Source organism: Nannobrachium achirus (genome assembly GCF_963921795.1).
Source record: "Nannobrachium achirus genome assembly, chromosome: 10".
Lineage (NCBI taxonomy): Eukaryota > Metazoa > Chordata > Actinopteri > Myctophiformes > Myctophidae > Nannobrachium > Nannobrachium achirus.
In genome coordinates this window covers 27,503,934-27,530,482 of record NC_137819.1, presented here as the reverse complement: position 1 = coordinate 27,530,482, position 26,549 = coordinate 27,503,934, and the positions used below count along the sequence as shown (strand labels likewise).

The window sequence follows — 26,549 nt, the reverse complement described above, 5'->3', positions numbered from 1 at the left end:
TTGCTTCCTAACTGGCCAGGTTGATATCCCAAAAGTGTGATTGACTTGGAGTTACATTGCAATGATTATGCGTTCCCTTTATTTTTTTGAGCAGTGTATATCACATATATCACCCCCCCCCCCCCACACACACACACACACACACACGCACACACACACACACACACACACACACACACACACACACACACACACACACAGGTAGAATGTACTTTGTTTTATTATTGTTTTGTATCCCTCTACCCATACCTGCATCAGTGTTTCATGCCTACTGTACTGTGGTACTTCTACAGCATGTCAACTGACTTTTCCTCTGGATCAGTAAAGGTCTGTCTAGCTATATCTACAAATGCCTCAGTGCCCATTGGACATACCTGACTAGTCTAACTCATGCACGCTGTGATTTTATCACAGTCTAGTCACGGCTTAATTCAAGGTGATGTGGACCACCTGTGACAGCTGGCTGTCTGAAATTGTAGCCGCTAGACCCTCCATAACGACCGCAGTAAGCCGTGATTGACTGTACGGCGGGCTTACAGGCCGTGTAATCCCCGCAGCGATTGCCACGGTGATCTCTGTAGCGGATCTCCATAATCCATAGTGATCTCCCAGTACTGTTAGCATCCCACTGCGCTGTCCACAGGTTGTTAGCGGTGGCTAACCAGGAGAGGCACTGTATAATGATCAGATAGCTACAGTAGAGATAGATCAGTGCTGGTGAAACCAGCATGGGGGTACTGCTGCTGAGAGAGGAGAAGCTTTGAGGGACGTTGTTACTGTGTGTGTGTGTGTGTGTGTGTGTGTGTGTGTGTGTGTGTGTGTGTGTGTGTGTGTGTGTGTGTGTGTGTGTGTGTGTGTGTGTGTGTGTGTGTGTGTGTGTGTGTGTGTGTGTGTGTGTGTGTGTGTGTGTGTGTGTGTGTGTGTGTGTGTGTGTGTGTGTGTGTGCGCGCTCCCACCTCTCTTTCCATTCCTCACTCAGTCTGCCCCAGTCCCTCAGCTTGCTGTGGCTCGGCTTCATTGCTTAGGATAAACCTCTGTCGTGTTCTTAAAGAAAGACTGTGATCAAGTCGCTTTGCAGGTTGCTGATCCAGTCTGGCTCTAGAGCGGATATAGAGGCGGTGTGTGCATGTACTGTGTGTGTTCCATAGGTACTGCTGAAAGCCCCGTGCCGCAAGGTTATCTTAAAGATAATAAACTGGCTTTTTCTTCTGCAGCCAGGAATAGCATTAGCATCTGATCACAGGAGCTCAGTGGCTGCACTTGCCCACTTCGCTAGCAGGCAGGGCTGGTGGCTGATTTTATAATGAACCGTTCACGTTCTGGTTATGTCAAACTTGAATATCGAAGGAGTTTTAAACATTTCACATCTGCTTTGACTTATAGGGGGTAGGTAGGTACATTCTCAGAATTGTTCCATAAGTTAATGTGGCAGTGGCTCAGGGGTAGAGTGGCCGGATGGGAACCTCAAGGTTCCCAGTTCGATCCTGAGCTCCCCCAGAGGTACTGTCGGTGAATAGTGTTTTTGATAACAGTTCACCTGTAGAACTCTGAGGGGAGCGTCTTGCGTATGGCTGAAAGATTGAGCTTGTTTTGCTTTAGTGTAGCTTATGGCGAGCATCTCGCGTCGCTTCTGATTCTGTGCCAGAGTGACTGCGGCGCCGTGTTGGAGTGGGTAGCTAACCAGATGCTGCTTGGTGAGAATCCATCCCAGAGGACACTGACAAATAACACACACAGCTGCACAGGAGAGTTTCTGAAATATGCGTGACCACCATGGAAGATTCACCTGGGGAAGGAAGCCTATAGTGGCTGGAATACAGTCTGTTCCTTTTATTCTCGGTTCCCGCAGCACGCTGCCCAAAACACGTCAGTTATGAAAAAGGGCTTTAAAGTGGAAGGAGAGCTAGGTTAATCTGCTGCCTTCGTAGTAATGTCCTCTATCGTAGCCGCTCCTCACAGCTGGATTTAGCATGGCACTCTTTTGCTCCACCTCACAAAGATCAGTACTGTGTGTGTGTGTGTGTGTGTGTGTGTGTGTGTGTGTGTGTGTGTGTGTGTGTGTGTGTGTGTGTGTGTGTGTGTGTGTGTGTGTGTGTGTGTGTGTGTGTGTGTGTGTGTGTGTGTGTGTGTGTGTGTGTGTGTGTGTGTGTGTGTGTGTGTGTGTGTGTGTGTGTGTGTGTGCGCGTGCGCCAACCAGTTCGGTGCACACTTAACCATTTTGCACTTTCACATCCTGTGTGGTGCATGTCTGTGCATGCGTGTGCATGTGCGCAATACTGTAGGTTCTCCCATTCATCAAAGCTGTGGTTGACTGTGCCAGACCATAGCTGTAGATTAATCTGCTCTCAGCCCAACACCGAGGGAGGCCTGCTGTCCCACCACTCATTAATCTAATTCTCCGGGTGTGTGTGTGTGTGTGTGTGTGTGTGTGTGTGTGTGTGTGTGTGTGTGTGTGTGTGTGTGTGTGTGTGTGTGTGTGTGTGTGTGTGTGTGTGTGTGTGTGTGTGTGTGTGTGTGTGTGTGTGTGTGTGTGTGTGTGTGTGTGTGTGTGTGTGTGTGTGTGCGCGCGTTTGCGCGCGCGTGTGTTTGCGCATGCACAGTACTGCACTTCTGTTCCCGTGAACCACCAAATTTATAGGCCTGCTAGAGTCTGCAGTTGTTGATACATTAGCACTGCTACTGTGTAGCCTCGCTGATGGAATTCATGCTGTTGGATATGGCATCAAGAGAACCGCCGGTAAATGGCAAACTGCAGCACAAGAAACGTGAATGAAGGAAGCATACAAAGTGTATAAACAACTGACAGGTGGAGCACATTCTCACTAAATTCCTCTGAGAATGTGGTGAATAAATAACTTTCCTGGCTCTAGTTCAGCGGAGTACACAATAAAATCCTGAATGCTGCTGTGGACACCTGGCTGACGTTCCGCCTACAGTACTGTATAATCCATTGTTCTGGTGTGAGTAGATCAATATTGTTTCAAAATAAAACCCTATTGCCAGTAGGAATGGGATGATATGAAAATGTCATATCACGATTATTGTGACAAAAGAAATCGTGATTTACCAATTACAGAGGGTTTAAGCAGTACCGGATATGCAGCTCAGCAAATAAAAGGTGAATTGATCCCAGTGCATGACAAAGGACGATATCACGATAAATTGAATCTCCACGATATGGTTATCTTGAGTGTTTTTTATCACGATAAATGATAATATCACTTATCGTCCCATTCCTAATTGCCAGATCCCAATACCCAAGTGCCTCCTCTCCTCCTACTCCAGCATGACGGTGTTAGAGGTATCAAGAAGGTTTTATGTGTCACTAACTTATACAAGTAGAAGGCAAGCAGTGAAATATTGTTGGGACTCGTTCTTCAAACAAGTGCAACATCCTAAAAGTAATACTATAAGTAAGAAGAAATAATAATTTAATAAACTAGTATAGTGAGAAACAAATCTTCTGGTAAGATCTTGTAAGATCTAAGACGGGTACATTAGCTCATTAATATGCAATATAAATGTGCAGGTAATGTGCATATGCATCTCTAACTGTGCATGTAATGTGCATTTCCATATCTAATCAATAGCAGCAATGTCGCAGTCGAATGTGGAAAAGAGCGAGCATATATAGATGGAACGAGAGTCATTGTCAGTACCGTTCCTTTATCATTTTTTGTTATTTTTTGTCCATGTCCTCATGTTACTGTGAAATTGGTGACCTGCTGAAATATCTGACCATCTATTTCTAAAAGATAACATCAAACATGTTGTTTCATGTCATTGAGTGTGCAGAATGATTCAAAAGCTCCTCAGGGGACTCTGAGGAAGATGTGTTGAACATCAAAACGTCAGTCACCCCTTTAAATAAAGTAACGTGCAGACCAGTCGAGTGCTCCATTATTTTATTTGGGTAGTCTTTTTGAAGTGCCCAGATAGTATTCTTTTTGATACAGTTTGTCCTTGTTGAGCACCGACGAGTCCTGCTACCGACTGTTGGCTGAAGCGCGCAGACATCTCCTTACTTGTGTGCAGAATGATTGTTAGTCTGAAAGTGTAAAATTGGACTTACATGGAGAAATGAACACAGAGGATTTGACTGTGTAGGGCTAAATAAGTAAGCACCACTACCAATTTCTGATTTCTGAAGTATTGACTTTCTTATCTATCCATCTCGTGAGTTTTCCCAGTCCAATTTGTACTGTGAATTACACTGAAGGAACTGGACAGAGACAAAACTATTTGAGATTGCACCCTCTGTATCTCTGCATAAACTGACGGTTCTGAATTGTATGAGCTGTGAAACGTCAATGAACAGAGTGTAATGTCATGCATAAGTGAAACGCATACAGTATCCACATAATATGTTATGTGGATGTGTTGAGTATTCTGAAGGCGGATAAAGGGAAAGGGAGAGAGAGGATGAAGGATCGAAAGTGGGAGAGAGGAAAGTAAAAAGGCAAGGTGATGAGGAGACATCGTAGGTGTTTAGGTTGGTAAGCAGTGAGTCAAGCACACAGCTCTGTGGGAGACCCTGCCTTGAAACAAAGCCATCAATGGGAGAAATGAAACACTGGGTGAGAGGGTGGGAGTGGAATCAAAATCCAATCAATATTGTGCAACCGAAATAGGCCAAAGTACATTAAATTATTTTCTCAGCCAATTGTCCAAAGATAAGTGGACCGAGGGCAGAGAGAAGAGCTTTGTTCCTATCGTGGAGACTAGATGAAATGATTACACACACAGCATCAGAAGTAGCTTGCTTACAACTCAACACGTCATGATAGCGGGGGGAAGTGTGTGTGTGTGTGTGTGTGTGTGTGCGTGTGCGTGTGTGCGTGTGCGTGGGGGCTGCCAGGACTTAGTGTCAAGTGATTTTCTGTCATGTCTGTCTCTGTGAGTCGACCCACTGAACGAACTGACCCATGGAAGTGACAGTAACACACTACCAGGTTCCAGCACACCATTAAGTGGTTGTTATATTTCTTGAGCTGCAACCAAGCAGCTAGTAGAAGCCACTCTGCTGGTGGGTTGGTCTGTCAGTCACTCTTGTCTGTTTTGGGGCATCAGACAGACAGATTCTGTCGCCCCAAAACGTTCAAGCACAGCCACAATACAAACCCGTTGATTGGATCCCTTGTGCCCTGATTTGCTGAAAGGCTAAGTAACATAAATATCCACAACTTTCCAACATCCCATCGTGCATTGCGCAGAATGTGCAGGCAGCTTCCGGCGCCGCAGTCGAGAGTAAAAAGTCTTCAATCTACAAGCTCACAACGGTTGCTTGCATCTGCGACGCGACCTGAGCTTGTATGTCTGTTGTTAACCGGAAGTGTCCCGCAAATAATGCTACAGTAATTTTTTGCGGAAACAGGTGGATAGACCTTTTGATTCCATAAGTAATATTCACTCATCATAGCAGCACTGCAAACACATGACAGATACAGACAGGAGTAGCACTAAGATGTTGCACATCTATGGTCTGCTCGTGTGCACACGGATCGGCTGTGATGGCATGATGTTAACTCTTTCTGTGCCAAATGCCAAAATGGCTCCAAGGTTCATGTGCCACCCATGATTTTTGATTTTTTTTTTGAATTTTTTTTAAATTAATTTTTTTTTTATACAAAAAACACAAAAGACGTCAAAGACGTTATTGGCACAGAACGCCTTTGAAAAAAAGACGTCAAGAGACGTCATTGGCACTGAATGAGTTTTTAATAACAGGTAGGAATAGAAATTAAGTATAAGTGAATATTCTGTCACCAGCAGAATGGATACATATGTACAATACATCTACTGTACAGTGTATAAATGACAAATACACAATCTACACAAAACGTTTGTAGCAGTTTGCCTTTAGCAGACTCTCATATTCTTATTTTACCATGTGCCCCCCCCAACACACACATTTTCTACACTTCACTTAATTTTTGCATATCTTGCCTCTCTCTTCCTCATCCTCTTCTCCCCTTATCTCTTCACCAGTCTTGAGCCCCCCTCCTCTTCCTCTGCGTGTGTCCATGCTACACTGCTTCCTGTATTAATTATGGCTTTTTAAAATTGGTGGGATTTTTTGGAGCCAGTGACTCAGAACTGTAGGAGAGAGAGAGAGAGGGAGAGGGAGAGAGAATGAGAATATTTATACTTGTTTGCAAGCCGGTGTCGCGTGCTGAAAATAGCAAATCTACAATTTGCTGTAGATCTGTTATTTTTGGTGAGCGATACGGCACACAAACCAAGACTTGGCAGTATAAATCAGTTGTTTTATCTGGTGTAGATGGCATCGAATTCCTTGGGACCATCATTATTCTCATCTTAAATGGAGTGTCGACATAAGCCATATTGTAAAGAAAGCCCATCAATGATTGTTCTTTCTGTGGTAGCTCAAGAAGTTTAAGGTGTCAAAGGCAGGAATAAGTGACTTTTAACAGAGCGGTTACAGAGTGTCCTCACATTCTCTGTCACAGTTTGGTATGGAAACTGCTCAGCAGATGACAGGAAGGAGCTAAATAAGGTAGTAAAGACGGCATCAAGAATCATTGGTCAGGATCTGCCAAGCATCTGTGATATTTATAACACCTGCATTCTAAGGACGGCTCTGAAAAGAATCAAGGAAATGCACTTTTTGTTGCACTTCCTTCAGGAAAAGTGAGTATTAAGAACAAAACAGCTCATTTCTGTAACAGCATACAGTACTGTATATACTGTATACAGTATATCTTAAGGGAGTGAGGGCCCTTATCCCCTCATCATCAGTTCAGAACATTAACTGAATGTGTCTCTTTTCTTTTTAATGTGCCAGTGTTTTATTTATTTTGTTGGAGAAAATTCTATATTTTTATACAGTTATGTATTATCGTATTGTTGTGTGGAGACCCCATTGAAATGGTAATAAAGTATTGAATCTCGATTCTTCATTGACATCATGAGGAAGAAGTCCCAAATTATGAGCTGGCTGTTAATTAAAGTAGGTCGGGAGTGGCTTATTGTCGGTATCAGCCGGTAACACGCGGGGGTCTGTCCCCGTTACAATGCGCTAGACCCCTGGGAGATGGACTGCTGAGGTGGAGCGCCACACCTACCATCAGCTCCCAGTACTTGCCGCACGACTTGCCAAGCCGTGCTACTCAAATGCTGAGTTGGCACCCATGACCTTGCGGTACAAAGGCGAGAGCTCTACCGACTGAGCTACCCAGGCACAAACATTGTTAATTGATTTCGTACAACCAACTTGTGTCATTCCAATGCATTTATTAAAACCACTAGAAGCGCACTATGTGGACAACTAAAGCATAATCAATGAATATCGTGTCTCTCCTGATGCTCCCCATAAAAGAAATACGCCGGCTGAACGTACCCTGTGGAGCAGGTAGACCGTCAGATTGACGCAACACTAATCGTGATGCAACGCGATGCTCTTGGTGGAGCTGGCATATAAACAGTAAAACCTTGGCTTTCTTACAGAGGCGTTCCACCCCACTGGTATCGCTCTGCCTACCGACCAGAAGGACTGGCGTGTTGGTGCCACCTGCCAAGAACTGGCAGCTTGTTCAGAAATCGTCAGCATGCCTCCCATCTTCCGCCACACTGCCCACACCTACACAGTCATACCTTCCATTAGCTTTTTGAAGATCTTGTCAGTGATGGATCCATATCTCTGTGGGTTGAAATGCTTAGAAATGGTCTGGGCCAAGAATTACATAGTGAATGAAATGTACAGTAGATGGGTAAAAAGGGGTTTAACCACTTATATACTTTGTTTACTGAGTCCCTCAGGGATCTACAGGTATAATAGGCCCCCTCCTGTTTTCACTCTACACTATATATCTATGCCAAAAACTGCCGATCTGCTATTTTCACTGAATGTTCGCCCCCCCAGAACAGGGATGCTAGGGTTCATGTGGTTGAGGTACTAATTGCTGCTCTAATTTGCACAAATGTGATCATGTTTTGGATTAATGAGACCAAATGTTCTTTTTAGAGTGGCACTAAACAAAGATCAATAAAGACGCCTTGAACCACCTGCCCGTGTGCTGGTTTAGAACAGCGGGTCACCTCCTTGGTGTGTGTGTGTGTGTGTGTGTGCGTGTGTGCGCACGCTGTTATTAAAGATGGTTATTATCGAAGCGTGGAGAATGTGAGCCTCTGTTGCCATGCCGATCTATCTTTGGTTACATGATGAGGTGCCAAGTGATGGTTGGTCAATATTTATAGACCCATAACAGCATGCTTTGTGTGCACAGTGGTTTTCTCTGCCAGACTGTATCTTGTCTCCTCTAATGCTCATCGTTTCCACGTCTTTTCACTCCCTATTGCCCTCCGTCACTTTTCTCCTGCCCACTCCAGTCCTCGCTAATCCCCGTCTCTGAGTCCGTCCATTTAATATTCCTTTTCTTCCTCACTTCCGGGCCTTTGCGACTAGAGTTGGCTCCCCAGTGTTGTTGTAATAGGAATGATCAAGCCATTTCACGTCGGAGCATCTTAACTACGTTTGGCGTTTTACCCCCATCTGGACTTAGTGCTGAGTAAAGTGCTTCTTTTGTTAACGGCAAGGAAAATTGGTCTAACACAGTCAACTCCAGTGTACTTCTAACACTTAAGGGTACTTAGCTTTCCAAACGGCTCCCCTTTGTACTGCGCTAGCATGCGCGACATAGAATGGGGCACTGTCCTCAAAGAGCCCCACAATAAATCTTCAAAACAAGTCAATAGGCATGAAATTACAATGTGTGTCATTCTGTGTTGTGCCGTTCAAAAGAGCACATTGAATAAGAGCGAGTATACCAATTTACAGATGAAAATTGGATTCTAATCTCACGCCATTAACGGCTTCAGTGGCTTTTTTTTTCCTGACATGAAATAAAGTCACCGAATGAGCCGAGACAACCAGAGAATGAACCCTCACAGTGAGAGACGCTGTGTGGGAGAGAGAACGCCACGACAACAGACACAGAGGAGAGAGAGAGCGTGAGAGAGCAATGACAAATATTTCAAGACAGGGGTGTCAACAAGGGGGGGAAAAGTGGGACTGAGTTACCAGGGCCCAAGGTGGAGGGGCCTTAATTATTTTATACTTTAGCTATTGAAAAATGGCAGATATACAAGCTCACAGCGCGGCACTGAGTGCCACGCTGCGAGCTTGTAGATCTACTATTCTTTAAAAGTCGTGAAATTGTGTGCAAATCTTTGAATATATTTATCTTTTAAGTGAACATTTGTAACTAAAATTTTGCTTCTGGGGGGTCCCTGGAACTAATAAACGATATATTTTGAGATGGGTGTCCATGGCCAAATACATATCATTTGGGGGTCCTTGACATGAAAAATGTTGTGCACCACTGACATAGAAACATAGGTTTTTCAAAAAACCTAAGAAGGATTTGAAATATTCAAAGAAATTTTCAAGATTTTTCAAAAATAGCAGATCTACAAGCTCGCAGCGCGACACTCGGTGCCGCGCTGTGAGCGTGTATATTTTCAATTTTTCAATAGTTAAAGCACAAAATAATGCGTAATAATGCGTTCCCAGTCTAAATGGGTTAAACCCCCTCCCCCTATGACGAACATTCATGGGGTGCCCCGTGCCCGCTGTGAATCCTTGTACCCAGGGCCCAGAATTTGGTGCAACACCCCTGGCAATGACAAATATTTCAAGACAATGAAAGAGAGAGGCAGAGAAACATCTAGGAGAGAGAGAGAGAGAGAGAGAGATCTACAGTAGCATGTGACCGTCTGACTGTGGCAGCCCTACTGTGAGACGATAAACCAGAAGAGTTTAATGGGTCCGTTAGCCTATGAGGAATGATCAGTTCACTGGCTGCCGGCCAATGAGAGGCTCTTCCTACCGGGGCACTCATTAAGGGCCAAGGAGTAAGGGGATCTGCAGGGGTCCGACCTAACGCATAGTAATTACTATGAATTATCTTCTTATCTGCTCTCTATCCTACATTCGACAGAGCCACCCGTGACAAGCATTATTAATAAGACCATTCTCCACTCTTCCTTTTTATCAACCGCAGAAATCCCGTTTACAGAAAGCGATTGGGAGATTAAATTAGGGATTTCAAACGAGTTGAAAATTAAGAGAGAGCCACAAGAGGGTTTTTTTTTGTTTCAGGGGATATGCAGATTAATATGTAAAGATGAGAATTGTGTGCTCTGCTTGGGGGGAATAAACTGCTTGATATCTGAGTTGGATGTAATAGCAGCAGCCAGATTATATATAATTCAGTACAGGACTTGACAGCATCAAGAGATTTGTACGACTGAGGGAATATTGTAGGTTTAGGCACAATTTTATGGGCATGCAAGTCAAGAGTTATTGGCCATTTGTTCTGTCCTTGCATCATGTGTGTGTGTGCGTGTGCGTGTGTGCGTTCCCTTCCTCATACATTTCCACCTCTGGTGACTTAAATGCTTTGTCTACATCTTTCTGCCCTTAATCTAAAAATTGTTTTTTCTTGGGGTTGATTACATTTTTCTGCCAACTGCAAGGGGGCAATGGACATCTTCTGAGAGCTTATTTTTTTTCAAAAAATGTTCATTTATTTTTTTATTTTCATTTTAATTTTTTGTAAAAAGCCTGACATTTCTTAGATAGATTTGTTTTAACCATTGGCAGGCAGTGTGTTAAAGAATAATTCCGGAGGGGCGCTCGGGTGGTGCAGGGGTAAAGTTTGAATCCTGTGCGGTGCATTCGGCCTGTCCGGATGTCCCAACGATTTGCCTGTGTTCGAGTGAGGGTGAGAAGCTGGGGCGTTACGGTCGATCTCTGTGGTTGTACTAGTGCTTCCTATAGGTTTGTAAGGGCATCTGTTCAGAGGTGTGCGGAAACAAGACAAATAGTGTATCTCTGCAAGGTGAAAAGAAGCATACTGGCAGCGTCATATTTATCGGTGGAAACACGTGCTTGCCTACCCCCTCCCTAGACCAACCAGTATGGTCAGCAGCGACAAGAGACTATAGTGCAAGGGGTCTATGTTAAAAATGTATATACGGTATACTAGTAAGACGCCTCAGGGCGACATGCGCCAATTCTTTGCCATCTGCCCAATGATGTATCGGACCAGTTACCCATATATGGAGACCCCTGGTACCCATATATGGAGATCCAAGTTTTGGGGCGGCGAGGTGAGCGGGCGCGGTCCCATGAAATCCCCCGCGAGCGTGCTCGTTTGTGCATACGTACGCGGGTGGTGAGAGATGGATTGTGTTCATCTTTGTGAAATACCGCGTGGACTTTACTCACTGAGCGAGTGTGTTTGTGTCTCACCGCGGTGCGGCCACCACTGATCCTAGCGGCAGCCCCGACGGCAACCGCCTGTAGTGTGGAGGGCACCTTCGGATTCAAGAGGGTGCCCAGTGATATCCCTTGAGCATTTTTTGTTATTAACCCCTTAATGCCCAAACCACTATAAATCCACCCAAAATTTAGTTTTATTGCATTTCATGCAAAATACTTGATCTAAATGCATAAAGTTTGCTTTCTACAGTGTTTATCCATGAAAGTGAATATGTACAGTGCATTAGATTTAATATTTATGAAATTTTAAAATATTAACAAATTCATCTTTAAAATTAGATATTTTGAAATTGCACATGCACAGAAATCAAATCAAATGCATCATAATTATCTGCTTTCTACTCCTTTCAGATTAAGGCATATTAACCCTTTCATGCCTTCCATCTTTTAGTTATTAACCCTTAAATACCCCAAACAAAAAACTAAAACCACACAAAATAGTTGTGTGGCATTTCATGCAAAATACTTGATTTAAGTGCATCAAATTTGATTTCTACAGTGTTTATCTATGAAAGTGGATATGTAAAATGTTTTTGATTTCACATTAGAACAACACAGATTTTTTTGTCCTGAGTTAGCCATAAATTATAACTCTTGTATAAATATACATCTATATGGATCAGTCTCCTGTTTGCTTGTGTGGAATGGGGGAAATGCTCCCTGCCGTGTTTGTTTTTGCATCTATGCCTATGCATTGGGTCAAAACGAGCTTGTAGATAGATGGCTACCGTTTAATGGCCGTAGGACGTCGTGCCCCTCTATGGATCCGGGAGGGCAAGGCGCAGGCGGCCGTGGTGGTGGTCCGCGGCCCCGGCGGGAGGCGGACCATCAAAAGGAGCTGCGCCACGAAAACGCTATAATGAATCATAAACAGCTAGGCTACATACATACTGTATCTTATATAGCCTAGCCTACCATACATGCTAGGCTAGCTTGCAACCTCAGTGTAGTTTGGCCAATAAAGGTTATTTGACCATGTTCACCCCAACGTTAATCGTCGCTATTGTTGTAAAGACAGAATAGAATCTAATTCAATACAGCACCAATGGTACAGTTCTTCTAGCCCACTCTAAAGTTAGATAGGCTAATTTTCACCCTTTTGTCTCCCAGTTTATTTGTTATGTCAATGAATTCCACCAAACACTGGGTGCATGCACATGGCTGCTATTGCATGTTATACCCTTCTGCTGAGCTGGTCGAGTCATCACACTCAGAACAGGTCAGCTGTATCCAGATATGGAGTCCATGAGGTCAGATGTAGAGGTATTGACCATCTCCATATATGGAGATCTAGGTGATGATCCAGTTGTCTCTGTGTATGGATATCCAGGGTTTGATGCGGTTCAGTGTCGTTATCATCATATATGGAGATCCAGGCAATGATAGTCAGCAGTCTTGATTTGCAAATGAATTCTGTCTTGGCCATATATGGAGCGTCCATATAGGCATTGCCAAATATGGGCATTCACTTAATATTGATGACATTGGGACAGGCATCTCTATATATGGGCATAAAGGGCATACAGATGGATGAATTGCAACTGTCAGATGTGCAAATCGGTGTTATTAGGAATGATGTCAATGGTTTGTGTTGTGTGACGTCAGACCAGAGCTCTGGTCGACCTGAATAAGATGTGACACAGTTTATAAACGTCACATTTAGTCTTGAGTACGACCGTGAGAAAGCTACTGTGAGAGTCAGAGAGTCAGCCACAACAACCTCTACCATCAAATGATGGACAACGGACAGCTGCCCTCGATATCTTCCTGTCGAGCAATCACCAGTTGTGTAACCGGCCAGCCACAAGGAGACACAGAGAAACCGAAATCTTACGATGACTTCAACACAGCCAGTAGAAGTAAAGAAACTTTTGATGACCTACACATGCAAGAAAACCTCTTATGTGATAAGAGTTTCATTGTGGTATCGACACAGCATGTCCACACCAAAGAAAAACCTTTCCAGTGTAAACAGTGTGAAAAGAGTTTCAGTGAGTTAGGTAACGTGAAGAAACAACAAGGTGTCCATACTGGAGAAAAACCCTTTGTGTGTAAACAGTGTGACCAAAGTTTCAGTGAGTCAGGGACTCTGAAGACACACCAGCGTATCCACAATGGAGAAAAACCCTTTGTGTGTAAACAGTGTGACAAGGGTTTCAGTCAGTTAAGTCACCTGAAGACACATCAGTCTGTCCATACTGGTGAAAAACCCTTCATCTGTAGACAGTGTGACAAGCGTTTCAGTCAGTTAAGTCACCTGAAGACACATCAATTTGTCCATACTGGAGAAAAACCCTTTGTGTGTAAACAGTGTGACAAGAGTTTCAGTGAGTCAGGGACTCTGAAGACACACCAGCGTATCCACAATGGAGAAAAGCCCTTTGTGTGTAAACAGTGTGACAAGGGTTTCAGTCAGTTAGGTCACCTGAAGACACATCAGTCTGTCCATACTGGAGAAAAGCCCTTTGTGTGTAAACAGTGTGGCAAGAGTTTCAGTCAGTTATGGACTCTGAAGAGACACCAGCGTATCCACAATGGAGAAAAACCCTTCATCTGTAAACAGTGTGACACAGGTTTCAGTGTGTTAGGGGCTCTGATGAGGCACCAGCGTATTCACACTGGAGAAAAACCCTTTGTGTGTAAACAGTGTGACAAGGGTTTCAGTAGGTTAGACCACCTGAAGAAGCATCAGCGTGTCCACACTGAAGAAAAGAATAGCAGATCTACAAGCTTGTGATGTCACGATCTGGCCTTGTTATGGTGAGGACCCAAATGCAGAACTCGATGTCAAAGTACATGCAGGAAACCAAGGAGTGCAAATAAGAAGACATTACTAAAGTCCAGCACAGAGAAGAAAACACTGACTGGTTTAAATAGTCTCTGGTCAACTAGGCAGTCTTACTTACTTATTAGTCAACAGCTCTCAGCTGTGATACCGGGAAGAGTTCAGATTGTCAAGCAGGTACTCACAGGAGGGGAAGGGAGGGGGCGAGCAAAGTGTGGTAGAACAGGGGAAGGTCAAGGGCCCGACCCAGAATGTGACACGTGAAGATTTGTGCAAGTCTTTGAATGAATGAAATGTTTGGATCGGGAGTCTGGTGCAACGCACAGGTCCTGGACCTGGTGAGAGCATGAGACGTAGGAGGGGCCCGGCCAGGTGTCAACCCATAGAGCAGAATTTTAAAATGCCAACAAAAGCCATTTCAGAACCTAATCTTCTGAAGAGCTTGTCTCCCCGTATGAAATGCTATACAACTCTATTTTGGGTGGATTTTTTGTTTCGGGCATTTAAGGGTTAATAACTAAAAGATAACTAAAAGGCATGAAAGAGTTAATATGCATTCATCAGGAGTAGAAAGCAGATATGATGCATTTGATTTGATGTCTGTGCATGTGCAATTTCACAATATCTCATTTTAAAGATGTATTTGTTCTGGGCATGAAGGGGTTAATATTTAAAAATGCATAAATATTAAATCTAATGCACTGTACATATTCACCTTCATGGATAAACACTGTAGAAAGCAAACTTTGTGCATTTAGATCAAGAATGTTGCATGAAATACCATAAAACTCAATTTTGGGTGGATTTGTAGTGGTTTGGGCATTAAAGGGGAATTTCGGTCAAAAACGACTTTCCTACCTTTAAAATTATGTTTTTGGAAGCCTCCGGGCTGGTCCAGGCGTTGTTTGACCCAAAGCAGCAATTTATTCCATTTTCGATTTTCTCCCCTACCCCACACGGCTCCAAACGGCACTACTAGGATCGATTATTAATCCGGTTATTATTCTCGCTCGAAAGTCACTTTTTTCGCTCGTTCTCCGTCCCTCATACTGTCGTTAGCATATCCAAGCACATCATCTACAGGGAGCATCCATCTTTGGGTCAAACAACGCCTGGACCAGCCCGGAGGCTTCCAAAAACATCATTTTAAAGGTAGGAAAGTCGTTTTTGACCGAAATTCCCCTTTAAGGGGTTAATAACAAAAAATGCTCAAGGGATATCACCAGGCACCTTCAAGAGGTGACTCTAAGCTACAAGAATCAATTGAGAAAAAAAACTTTTACAGATGAAACCACGTTCAGCCAAAACTCACCCTTTTTTCCCGGACTAGAGATCCCTGTCTGTAGAACCAGCCACACAGATATGGGCTGTCTTGGCCATTTGTCTTGGCCATCTGTCTTGGCCATACATATATTCTGTTAGTGTGGTATGTGGCCGATGTGGCTGTTAGATATGCGCTTAATATTGATGACATCAGGGAACTCCATATATGGGCATAAAAGGGATTCTGTTAGTGTGCCATCACAGTGAAGCCAGAGCGTGATATCAGAGCGGCAAACCCATTCTGTTAAGAGTGGTTCCCCTGACATCACAGTGATGTCAGAGCATGATGTCAGAGCGACAAACCCATAAACCTGTGATGTCACAGTGATGTCAGGGGAACCACAGTGTCAGGCGTGACCTACAGAGATACGCGGACAAGATGTGCCGGTTAACTGTGACCTATGGTCGCAATAAATAAAATAAAAAAATCTGGTTCTCTAAATTGGAATGTATTTTTCTCTGCTCTCTTCCCTCCTCACCGTGTTGGTCTGTCTGTCCAGGGCGAGCTCTGATGAGACTGACGGACAGAAAGCTGGAGCGAATGGGCATCATGCAGGAAGCCCAGAGGCAGTACATCCTGCAACAGGTCCTGCAGCTCCGCGTCCGGGAGGAGGTCCGGACCCTTCAGCTCCTCACACAAGGTACCTTCAGTAGAAACTCAACCTCAAAAAACACATTAAAGGAGTAGTTCACCCCCAAAATGACTTTTTTTCTATTGATTACTCATGCCATGGAGACTTGAGTTCAATAATATTTCTTTGTATTTGTCGCATTCCTAAGACAACAATGTGATTATAGTAAATGTACCCCCATTGATACCGAATGGAAACCCGGATGCATGGCCCTGGTTGGGGACCCAAATGAATGGCAGTGGATGGGGAAACTGTTAGGTTATTAGTTTTTTTTTTTTGTTTTTTTTTTCATTGTCCTAGGAATGCAACAAAAAAAATCAATAGGAAAAAAAAATCATTTTGGGGGTGAACTACTCCTTAGAGCAATAGAACTCAAGAGAGAGATACACGGTAAAGTCAGTGTATGAATGTAACAAAATGAACAGGGTCCATTTGGTTACATTTGTTCACACTCAGAGCTACAAATGGATAAATTCACACTCAGCAACATGATCATCTAAGCCGTGATCTTACTTACCATAACACACAGCTTTGAGTGTTCTATTAATTTTATAGAACCATTTTACTTTATATACACGTCTGATTTTGTAATTGTGGATTAAACACTGAAATATCAGTATGAGTTGCTAAGCAACTCCTTGTGTGTTATAGCAAATAGCACACAGCTCTGTCAATTTTATTGCTCATTATTGATCAGAACCAAGGTCAAATATAAGGCAAGCCTACAGGCTTTACACGTAACATAACATCTAGTGAAGAACTAATACTCCTTAAAGCTGCAATCTGGAAATTATTAATGAATAAACCAGGGGTCTTCAACAGGGGATCCGGGACCCCTAGTCCTCAGGGGTTACTATAGGGGGGCCACCAAATCTTTGTGTGATAGGATCATGTTTTTTTACATTAACCACTTGAACCCTAGCATCCCTATTCTGAGTGGAACATTAGCCAAAAATAGCAGATCTACAACGCCTCACGCTGCGAGGCGTTGTAAGCTTGTAGATCGGCTATTTTTGGCAAAGAGGTTTGTCGAGGGAAAAGAAGAGCAGACTAAAGTATTTGACAGTTCAAGTTGTTAAACATCTTGACTCCAACATGACAACAGTGCTGTCAAACAAGTCTAAGCTGTCTAAGAAATCTATGAACATTTGTAATCTGCAAAACACAATTTTATACAATATGTAGTGGGGGTGAGGGGGTCCCTGCTTCATCTCTCTCTCAGCTAAGGGGTCCTTGGCCTGAAAACGTTGAAGACCCCTAGAATAAACCATTCTTTTATTTTCAAACCCATGGTAGAGTAACTTACTAACACACCTGGAGTGGTAGCAGGTGGTCTCCCTATACTTCCATTGAGAAACTTTTGTCGGGTAGGACACATACTGGTTGACACATAATACTGCCTGAAGCCTCCTTGTGGCAGACATTTGGTATCCCACACGGGTTTCAATCCTGTGGCGGACATGACACTTACGGATTGCAGCTTTAAAACGTGGATGAGGTCTAGCCGTGGTGCATGCATGGCCTCATCTGGTGCTCCTCTCCCTGACAGCGGTTTCACTCCAGGGCATTGCCAGCTTACATTACAATAGTTTGAATTCACATGCCAGCTGTTGGCCTAGAAAGAATTGCCATGTTTTTGCATGCATCACTTTTGGTACCTGTATATTTACTGGTCTTTACTCATCAGGTAGCAGCTGTTCTATAGGACAGAAAAAGAAAACAAGATAAGGAAAACAGTCTGACATCTGTGTTAAAAAAGAAAATAAGACAAAATTATCACAACTCGAGTGGTGCAATGAACATTATGGTGTTCCAAAGCTGCTGCTTCTTTTTATACTGCTGTGGCATCGTTTGCACATCACTACAATCCTCAGTGGTTATATGTTATATATGTTTGTACAAATGCCTTACGGGTCCATTTGGTTCCAATGCACCTGACAAGATACATCACACATGCAACACCGTAATACATTATTGTCACTATTTAATAGCACAGCCCACATTAATATCACATCTCTGCATCAAAACCAGTGCAACAGTCATCGTTCCCCTAAGTGTACTAGTGTAGCATAAACCTGCAACATCCACTTCCCAAAAAACAGATAACATTTCCCCATGAGAATCAGACCTCCTTCATTCTGTGACAATTTCACTCAAAAGCATCCATTTTGTGAGAGCCTCAAATCTTCTACAATTTATCCATAAGAGAGAAACACTCTCTGCACTCACCATCATTCTTCCACTTACACAGGGGCGTCAATTGGGTATGGCAGGGGTATGCAGCTGCCATACCCTGCGTCCAGGGGGAAATAAAAGTCACTTTTAAATATAAATCCATGAATGTCTCTTTGTCTATCTGCGCTGTTTATTATGTTGTTAAATTACAGTAAAATAACTACGAATGCAAAATTTTACATAATGGTACAGTAGCACCATAACACCTAATTTCTGTGGTTGCCAGAATTCACATTTGGGCAATACATCCACTGCACATCTCAGAATAACAGCCAATCAGCAGCGCTCTCTCCTGTCCAACCTCTTTCCACTTCTTCCATTTCACATAGTCATTCTCGGCAACGCATCTCATTTTCATCAGCTTCTCTCAAATTGCTACCTCCGCCTCCCCCATTACCACCACCACCACCACCAACTCCTCCACGGCAACACCGAAGACCACATTATCATCAATACCACTAGCAAGAGCCTGTCCACAGTCAACCTTACCAATTACCATCACTGCCATTAATAGAGAATAGCAGCGCAAGTGGTTTCTGGGCTCCACTAAAGAATCTCCCATTCATTTTCCCCATAGACTTTTACAAAAATATTTATAACAATTATGTTAAGCCTAGAACCAAGCCATCCAGGATGGCAGTGAATCACAACCATAAATCCTTTGAACCGATATGAAAACATATTGTAATATTGAATTATTTGATACACTACATTTAATAAATACCCTTTGTTTAGCGATTTTCAAAATGTTCTTTTCATAGAAACAAAGGTTCCGTGTTCATGATTCACTGCCTTCCTGGATGGCTTGGTTCTAGGCTTAAAGGTATGATGACACGCAAAGAATTTTAACATTATGATACAGTAGGTCACGTGGTCTTTCTCCAAACAGTCTAAAAAGGAGGCGGGGCCGTATCAGTTAGTAGTGAATGTATACTTCGTCCGTTGTGCGGTGCCGCGCACAACGTGATGCGTTGTTGTTAGCTTGTAGCAGCGCCGCACCGCAAAGCTATTTTCGAGAGCTATTGTGTGTGTACACGCACACGCACGCACACACACACACACACACACACACACACACACACACACACACACACACACACACACACACACACACACACACACACACACACACACACACACAGAGTGTATGAGCCACGGACTTCAGTCCTCCGCTGTGCTCCGGTGAGACAGCAGGAGATGGCAGCTAAAAGGGCTCAGAGCTGCCGAGGAGGAGATCGCTGGACCCTCGTTCTAATCTCTGACACCTTTTTGTTAGAAGAATTGTACTTTGTATGCGGTTAGGGTGGATTCTATAACAGATTCTATAAAAATGTTACCTCTAGAACTGCTTGTTTTAAAATTCGGTTTATGAATTGTCGCATTTTCTCGTCATGTTGGGTTTCACAAGATACTGCTCGCTGCTCAACTCCGCCCCTCCCCCCGTATTACCCAATCAAATTAATTTATTTCAGTTACTGTACAGAAAGTAATACTTTCAGTACAGTAACTACAATAAATTAATTTGATTGGGTAATTTAACATGGGGTACATGACATCATTAAAAAAATTGGATAATTTGATAGCCTTAATTAGCTGTTTTGGCCATGTCACCCGACCTTCAACATAATTGTTGTAAATATTTTCGTGAAAGTCTATGAACGGGAGATTTTTTTTTAGTGGAACCAGTAAACCACGCCCACTGCGATGCTCTATGGGGCTGTTAACACTTATGTTGCAATGATTTTTTCTCTTCAATGTCTCGCGTTGCCATGGTTACCATAGACTTCCATGTAATTGTGCAATTGTGTAAAAAGTGCACGCCCATGCCTAGATGATGCACCACGTGTGTAGATGCTGTTCACAGCTTTCAAACAAAAAAATCCGCTTGGAAATCCGTTCAGGCATTCATGATTTATCAGCCATTATGTTTTCTTCAGATGTAAACAAACATGGCTGCCATGTTTGAAAGAATGGGTTGGTATGGGGGTTAAACATGCAATTTCGCGATCGCGATCATGCCTAATACATTTCTGGAGGTCCAAAAAAAAAATTGAAAAAAAAAATTTGAAATTTTTTTTTTTTTTTTTTTTTTTTTCAAAAACGGCCCAAACTCGGGAAACTCGGGGTTGGCACAGCGGTAGTACCAATACAAACTCGGGAAACTCGGGGTTGGCACCATATGTGTTAAGTATGACATCATTTTGTAGGCAGAGGAGAATTTCTGCCCCCAGTTTCCGTGAATCTTTTTACTATTTTTACTATTTACACATTTTTCTTCTCTTTGTTGTTGAAAGGAAAGTGTTAGAATTATACTTTAGTCGTTATTTTTGTCTCGGATCTGTTGAAATAGCGAGGGACAGAAAATGCTCTGGGGGCAGAGTTCTCCTCTGCCTACAAAATGATGTCACGGCTTAAAAGCCCCTCCACACTAGGGATGGGATGCTAAGCGATATTATCGTTTATCGTGATAAAAAACACTAATAATCCTATCATGGAAATTTCATTTATCGTGATATCGTCCTCCATCATGCACTGGGATCAGTTCACCTTTTATTTGCCGAGCTGCATATCCGGTACCATTTAAACCCTCTATTGGTAAAAGGTACTTAAAATATACCTACTTCATACAGTCTTTTTCTCACTCTCTATCAAATGTCTTAGCCAAAAAATAGCCGATCACAACGCGTTGCAACGCGTTGTGAGCTTGTAGATCGGCTAATTTTTGGCAAATCATGTTCATCCCCAGGATAATGATTTTTGATTGTTACGATAATATCGTAAATCACGATTTCTTTTGTCACAATAATCATGATATGAAATGTTCATATCGTCCCGTGCCTAGTCCACACTAAGCAGACACACAGCAGATCACATTACCGTCACTGCCATTAACAAGAGCCTATCCACGGACACACAACAGACCACACACTACCATCACTATACCACTAACAAGAGCCTGTCCACAGCAGCACAACAAACCACATTATCATCATTACCATTAACAAGATCCTGTCCACAAGTCCTCAGTTTAACAGGCTTCACCGGAAGACTCCCAAGACAGTAAATGGTAATCATTTGGCTTTCAGTTGTGGAACACGTTGTCGACATAAGGGATTGTCACTCGTTTCAGGTTCCCGTGTTGTGTGCACTGTAAAACCCTGAGTGGCAATTTAACGTGGATAAAAATGTAACTGTTAAATTAACACTCTGGAGCAGGGCTACTCAACTTGAGATGGCTCAGGGGCCACTCAGCAAAATACCAAAAGTCCAAAGGGCCGCAAGCTAAAAATGACGGTCCTATTTTGGACGTTTACATTGATTTTGTAACACACTTCATGACAAGTCTAATAATTAAGGAAACGCACAGAAAACAGACACATTTCCATTTATATAAGCCAGGCCAAACCTCATTGAACCAAAAGATTGTCATGGATGGAATGATGAAATTGATGACATTTGAAATTTTTATCAAATTAGGCTTTATTCACAAAATGTTAAGTGAAAATGAACAGATCTGGTTCAATCTTTTTGTAACCCCCCCTGTGTCTGGGTATGCAAGGCTAGTGAACTTTGGCAATGTAAAGGTATTTTTTCTCATGAGTCATGCCACTAACACTCCTTTTCATTAATAGGACAATTTTAAATAAATAAACGTTTATACTTATTATTCAATCACTCAAACCGCAGCATCCCTATTCTTGGGGGACATTTACCAAAAATAGCCGATCTACAAGCTCACCACAAGATGCATTGTGAGCTTGTAGATAGGCTATTTTTGGTGAAGAGTTATTGTATGGAAAAATAACTCAAGTACAGTTCAACTCAGCCTCAGATGCACTGTACTTGTAAAACAGTTTGATGCTTTGAGCTTTGTAAAACACAGCAGCTCGTTGGAGGAGATTTGTGGTAATAAGCATCGTTCCTTGGCTGCTGCGCGATCTGTTCATGCTTGCACTGTCTGTCCTGACTGGCGGAGTCGCGGAGGCAGAGACAAGCAGCGGAGGCAGAGACAAGCACAGACAAGGGCTACGTCTTCATTAGCCTGAAACATGACGATCGCGACCGTTCATATATCGCACGACCGTCATGCGTCTCCACTCCAGTGAGCCCGACTGTGGTTGTCTGCTGCAAAATCTCCGCAGATTTGTCTGTCTCGTTGTACTATATAGCTCTAGTGTAGCCGCCTGCATCTCCGCACTGCTGTGCTCTATGCATTGACTACACTAAATTCGCTTCCTGACTCTTATCCCTACCTACGGAGTGCACGGAGGCTCAAACATCACCGCGTTTTGCGTTACGCGTTAACTTTGACAGGCTTAGAAAAATCTTATTTTTATTGGCATGATCATGACGGGCCGCACAGACATGCGGAAAGGGCCGCATGCGGCCCGCGGGCCGCGGGTTGAGTAGCACTGCTCTGGAGTGTAGTTGGAGAGAGGAGTTGGTTAGCTGCTGTGCTGACTGTGTCCTAAAGGAATCTTTCCAGCATCCCATCTCCCTCTTCTCTTCTCTTCTCTTCTCCTCTCCTGTCCTCCTCAGAGGTGATGTTATGGGAGGTGACAGGCCACCAGGCCCGGCAGACACAGGCAGGGGCGTCACAAGGGGGGGGGAAAGTGGGACTGAGTTACTAAGGCCCAAGGTGGAGGGGCCTTCGTTATTTTATACTTTAGCTATTGAAAAATAGCAGATATACAAGCTCACGGCGCGGCACCAAGCTCTGTGAGCCAAGTATATCTGCCCATTTTTCAATAGTTAAAGCACAACATAATGCGTTTCCAGTCTAAATGGGTTAAACCCTCTCCCCCAATGAAGAACATTCGTGGGGGACCCACTGTGAATCCTTGTACCCAGGGCCCAGAATTTGGTGCGACACCCCTGGACACAGGGCTCCAGCCTCAGTAGGAAGCTCTGTTAGTGGAGACGGCGTGGGCCTCAGGGAGAGTGGGACCGAGGGACAAGGGCAATGATAGATAGATGGTGGGAGGAAAGGAGGAGAGTGAGAGAGAGAGAGTGTAATAGAATGTGAGGGACCGGGATGCATTTGGTGGCTATTACAGGGTTCTCCTGTTTTGTGGGAAAAGAAACAAAAAAGAAATGTTGGGAGTAATAAGGGACAGGGGAAGAGAGAGAACAAAAATGGAGGAGTCTCAGTCTTCTTAAGCTGTCGCTTGTGGAAATGCTGGCGGGTGAATGAGGAATAAAGGGGGGAAAGAGGAGAGACTATGGGGAAATTCTCCCGGAAGGGGAGGGGGGGGGGGGGAGAGAGAGAGAGAGAGAAGAGAGAGAGAGAGAGAGAGAGAGAGAGAGAGAGAGAGAGAGAGAGAGAGAGAGAGAGAGAGAGAGAGAGAGAGAGAGAGAGAGAGAGAGAGAGAGAGAGGAGGTGGTGTAGTAATGGGAAGAGAGATGGAAAGAGAGAAGATAGCACTATAGTAGGTGGGAAGTTGTGCGTGGCTGGCTGGCTGCCTGCCTGCGTGCATATGCGGGTGGGGGTGAGAAGAGTAGTGGGTGAGAAAAGTAAGTCCTCGTTACCTCTCCCAAGTGATGGAGGACTGAAACGAAGGCTGAAACAGGAGTGACAGAGAGACTGGTCCACTTGGGATATACCGTACTCGTGTGTATATACAGTATGTAGACCGGGGGGAAGGGATAAGTGATGGGGAAAGAGAGTGACAAGAAGGTGCAGGCATGGACTGAGGAGCAAGAGGGAAACATAGACAGAAAGTGCTACACTATTAGAGCAGTGATTTTCCATCCATCTTCAACCGCTTATCCGGAATCGGGAAGCGGGAAGCGGGGGTAACAGTTCCAACTGAGACTTCCAGATTTCCTTATCCTGAGCAACTTCCTCCACTCCCTCTGGGAGTATACCGAGGCGTTCCCAGGCCAGTTTGGAGATATAATCCTTCCACCTGGTCTTTGGTCTGCCACAGGTTCTCCTCCCAGTGGGACGTGCATTGAGGACCTTCCTAGGAAGGCGCTCGGGAGGCATCCGTACTAGATGCCCAAACCACCTAAGCTGACTCCTTTCTTCACCTCAGTGGAAAAAAAAGAGCAGTGATTTTCAAACGTTTTAATTGCGACCGTCAGGTCGCATTTACTACCAAAACCTCCACCGGCTGTCTGTGGGTCAGTCAGTCCGTCACACTTTTGCCCTGCTCATATCTCCACAACCCTTGCCCCCATCCATGCCAAATTTTGCAGACACACTCCTTGACTGCCAAACTACAACCTCCAAGGACCCCCGCAGCCCCAGGGACCCCCAGATCCCTGGGGGACCCCCAGATGTAAACAATGACCAAATGTGGTCACACGTCACACGTCACACTTTTTCCCTGCTCATATCTCCGCAACCGTTGACCCGATCCATGCCAGATTTTGCACACACACTCCTTGCCTGCCAAACTACAACCTCCAAGGACCCCCCCAGCCCCAGGGACCGGTCCCTGGGGGACCCCCAGATGTAAAAAATGACCAAATGTGCAAAAATGACCAAATGACCACCGCAACGGGGCTGCTCACGGTGAATTCCCGGGGACCACCGACTCCTGGTGCTCCAGAACGGATGCAAAAGTGGTGGCGCCCCCAGTGGAGGACCCCCTGCCACTGCAGCGCACATAAAATGCCGTAACTCGGGCTAGGAGCGTCCGGGAGAGCCGGGGCCGGTACCTATTCGTCCGCCAAGGCAACGCGGACACCCCACCCCTCATTTCTCACATGGCCCTATTCTAGCGCCACCTTCAGGCCGATTTTTAAAACACATTTTTGGACACTGCTCCTACAGTTTTTGCCCTAAAATCACGAATATCACTACACAGCATGTCTACACTCATGTCATCAACATGGATCAGGAAGATTTTGGAAAAACAAATGTTTGCCCTATTTGTGGAGATAAGCCACCTACGGTCGCTTCCCGATTAGGGAGTCTTACTGGTTTCAATGAACCCCGGTTTGATATGCATTTGGCCACGGTCACCCCATTTTATACGATTTTGTATCTCTGGAACCCCAATCAATACTGTAAGAATGTAATTTAACTAAACGTGTACAAATGGAACAAAATGGTTCCATTGGTCCTGTAGTACTGTGAGAATTGGGGACCCATCTGTAACAAATTGAGACAAAAACTGTCCATTTTGGTTTCAGCCATTTAGCTGGGAACCCCCTGGAACATCCTCAGGGACCCCTGGGGGTCGCGGGACCCCCACATTGAAAACCAGTGCTGTAGAAAGAGAGAGAGAGAGAGAGAGAGAGAGAGAGAGAGAGTCATGGCAGAAGAGCGGGGAGAGACAGAGCACGAGAGAGAGAGACGGGAAAAACGGAGGGAGCAGGGATAGCGATGTGTCGTAATTACTCCAGTGTACCCAGACAGAATTAGCCAGACGGACAGAGATTAACCTTTAAGGGTTGCTGGTCCACAGGAGGAAAATAATTAGATTTCCCCTGTCTCTCACTGCATGCCAGGGGCTGACGGCTGGGAGCGGAGGCTCATCCTTTATCACTTACAGTCAACAGAGACAGGGAGTTAGGCACTCCAAATGGAGAGCGATAGCCCAGACAATGTCTGAGTGACGAGGACATCTGGCTCAAGTCAAGCAGATTTGCTGACACTTGCAAGCACCCTGGACAAGGAGCGTGGCACGTCGCCAAGATATGGTGGAATGGCGGCACGTGCTGCCTCTGAAATAGCACACTATACTGTATTATACACACGGATATAGTAGGCTACGTATTTTTGTATTAAAATTGATTCCCATGTATTGCCTGTTAATCTCATAGGAGCATCCTGGTGTATCTACAGTATGGTTGGTTCCACACATTGCGATACGAAATTGTCTGTCTTCGAATAGCCCAAGTGGTTAATGTATGTTTTGTATTAATAGTATAAATTCACAAAGTAACTAGTTAATAAAGCTGTCAAATAACTACAGTTGAGTAAAAAGTACACGTCTCTAAAATGTAGTGATACTTCTAATGAAGTATCAAATGTGTACTTGGGTATACAGTAGTAGGCTACTTGAGTATGTACTTAGATACTTTCCACGTGGTGGATCTTGCCCTCTGTGGCGGCACTTCCTCTTGAAACCTCCCTTGATGCTCTCCTCTCCCCTCCATCCACCCACCCTCATCTGTCTGTCTCTCTTCTTTTTTTGTATGCCTTTATTTGATAGGACACAAATGACAGGAAATGGGGGGAGAGATGGGGAATGACATGACATGCGGCAAAGGTTGTCCGGATCGGGAATCGAACCGGCAACACCATCAGGCATCA

At 44.2% G+C, this 26,549-nt stretch overlaps 1 protein-coding gene across 1 annotated transcript in view; it reads left to right on the top strand.

Annotated features, from left to right (window-relative positions):
- samd12 (sterile alpha motif domain containing 12) overlaps positions 1–26,549 on the top strand; it is a gene marked incomplete at both ends in the record, with an annotated part of 176,203 nt that overhangs the window by 53,721 nt on the left and 95,933 nt on the right. The window contains one exon of the mRNA XM_080734846.1: positions 15,914–16,054. Within this exon, the coding sequence (XP_080590972.1) occupies positions 15,914–16,054 (141 nt within the window). The remainder of the gene's footprint in view (positions 1–15,913; positions 16,055–26,549) is intronic.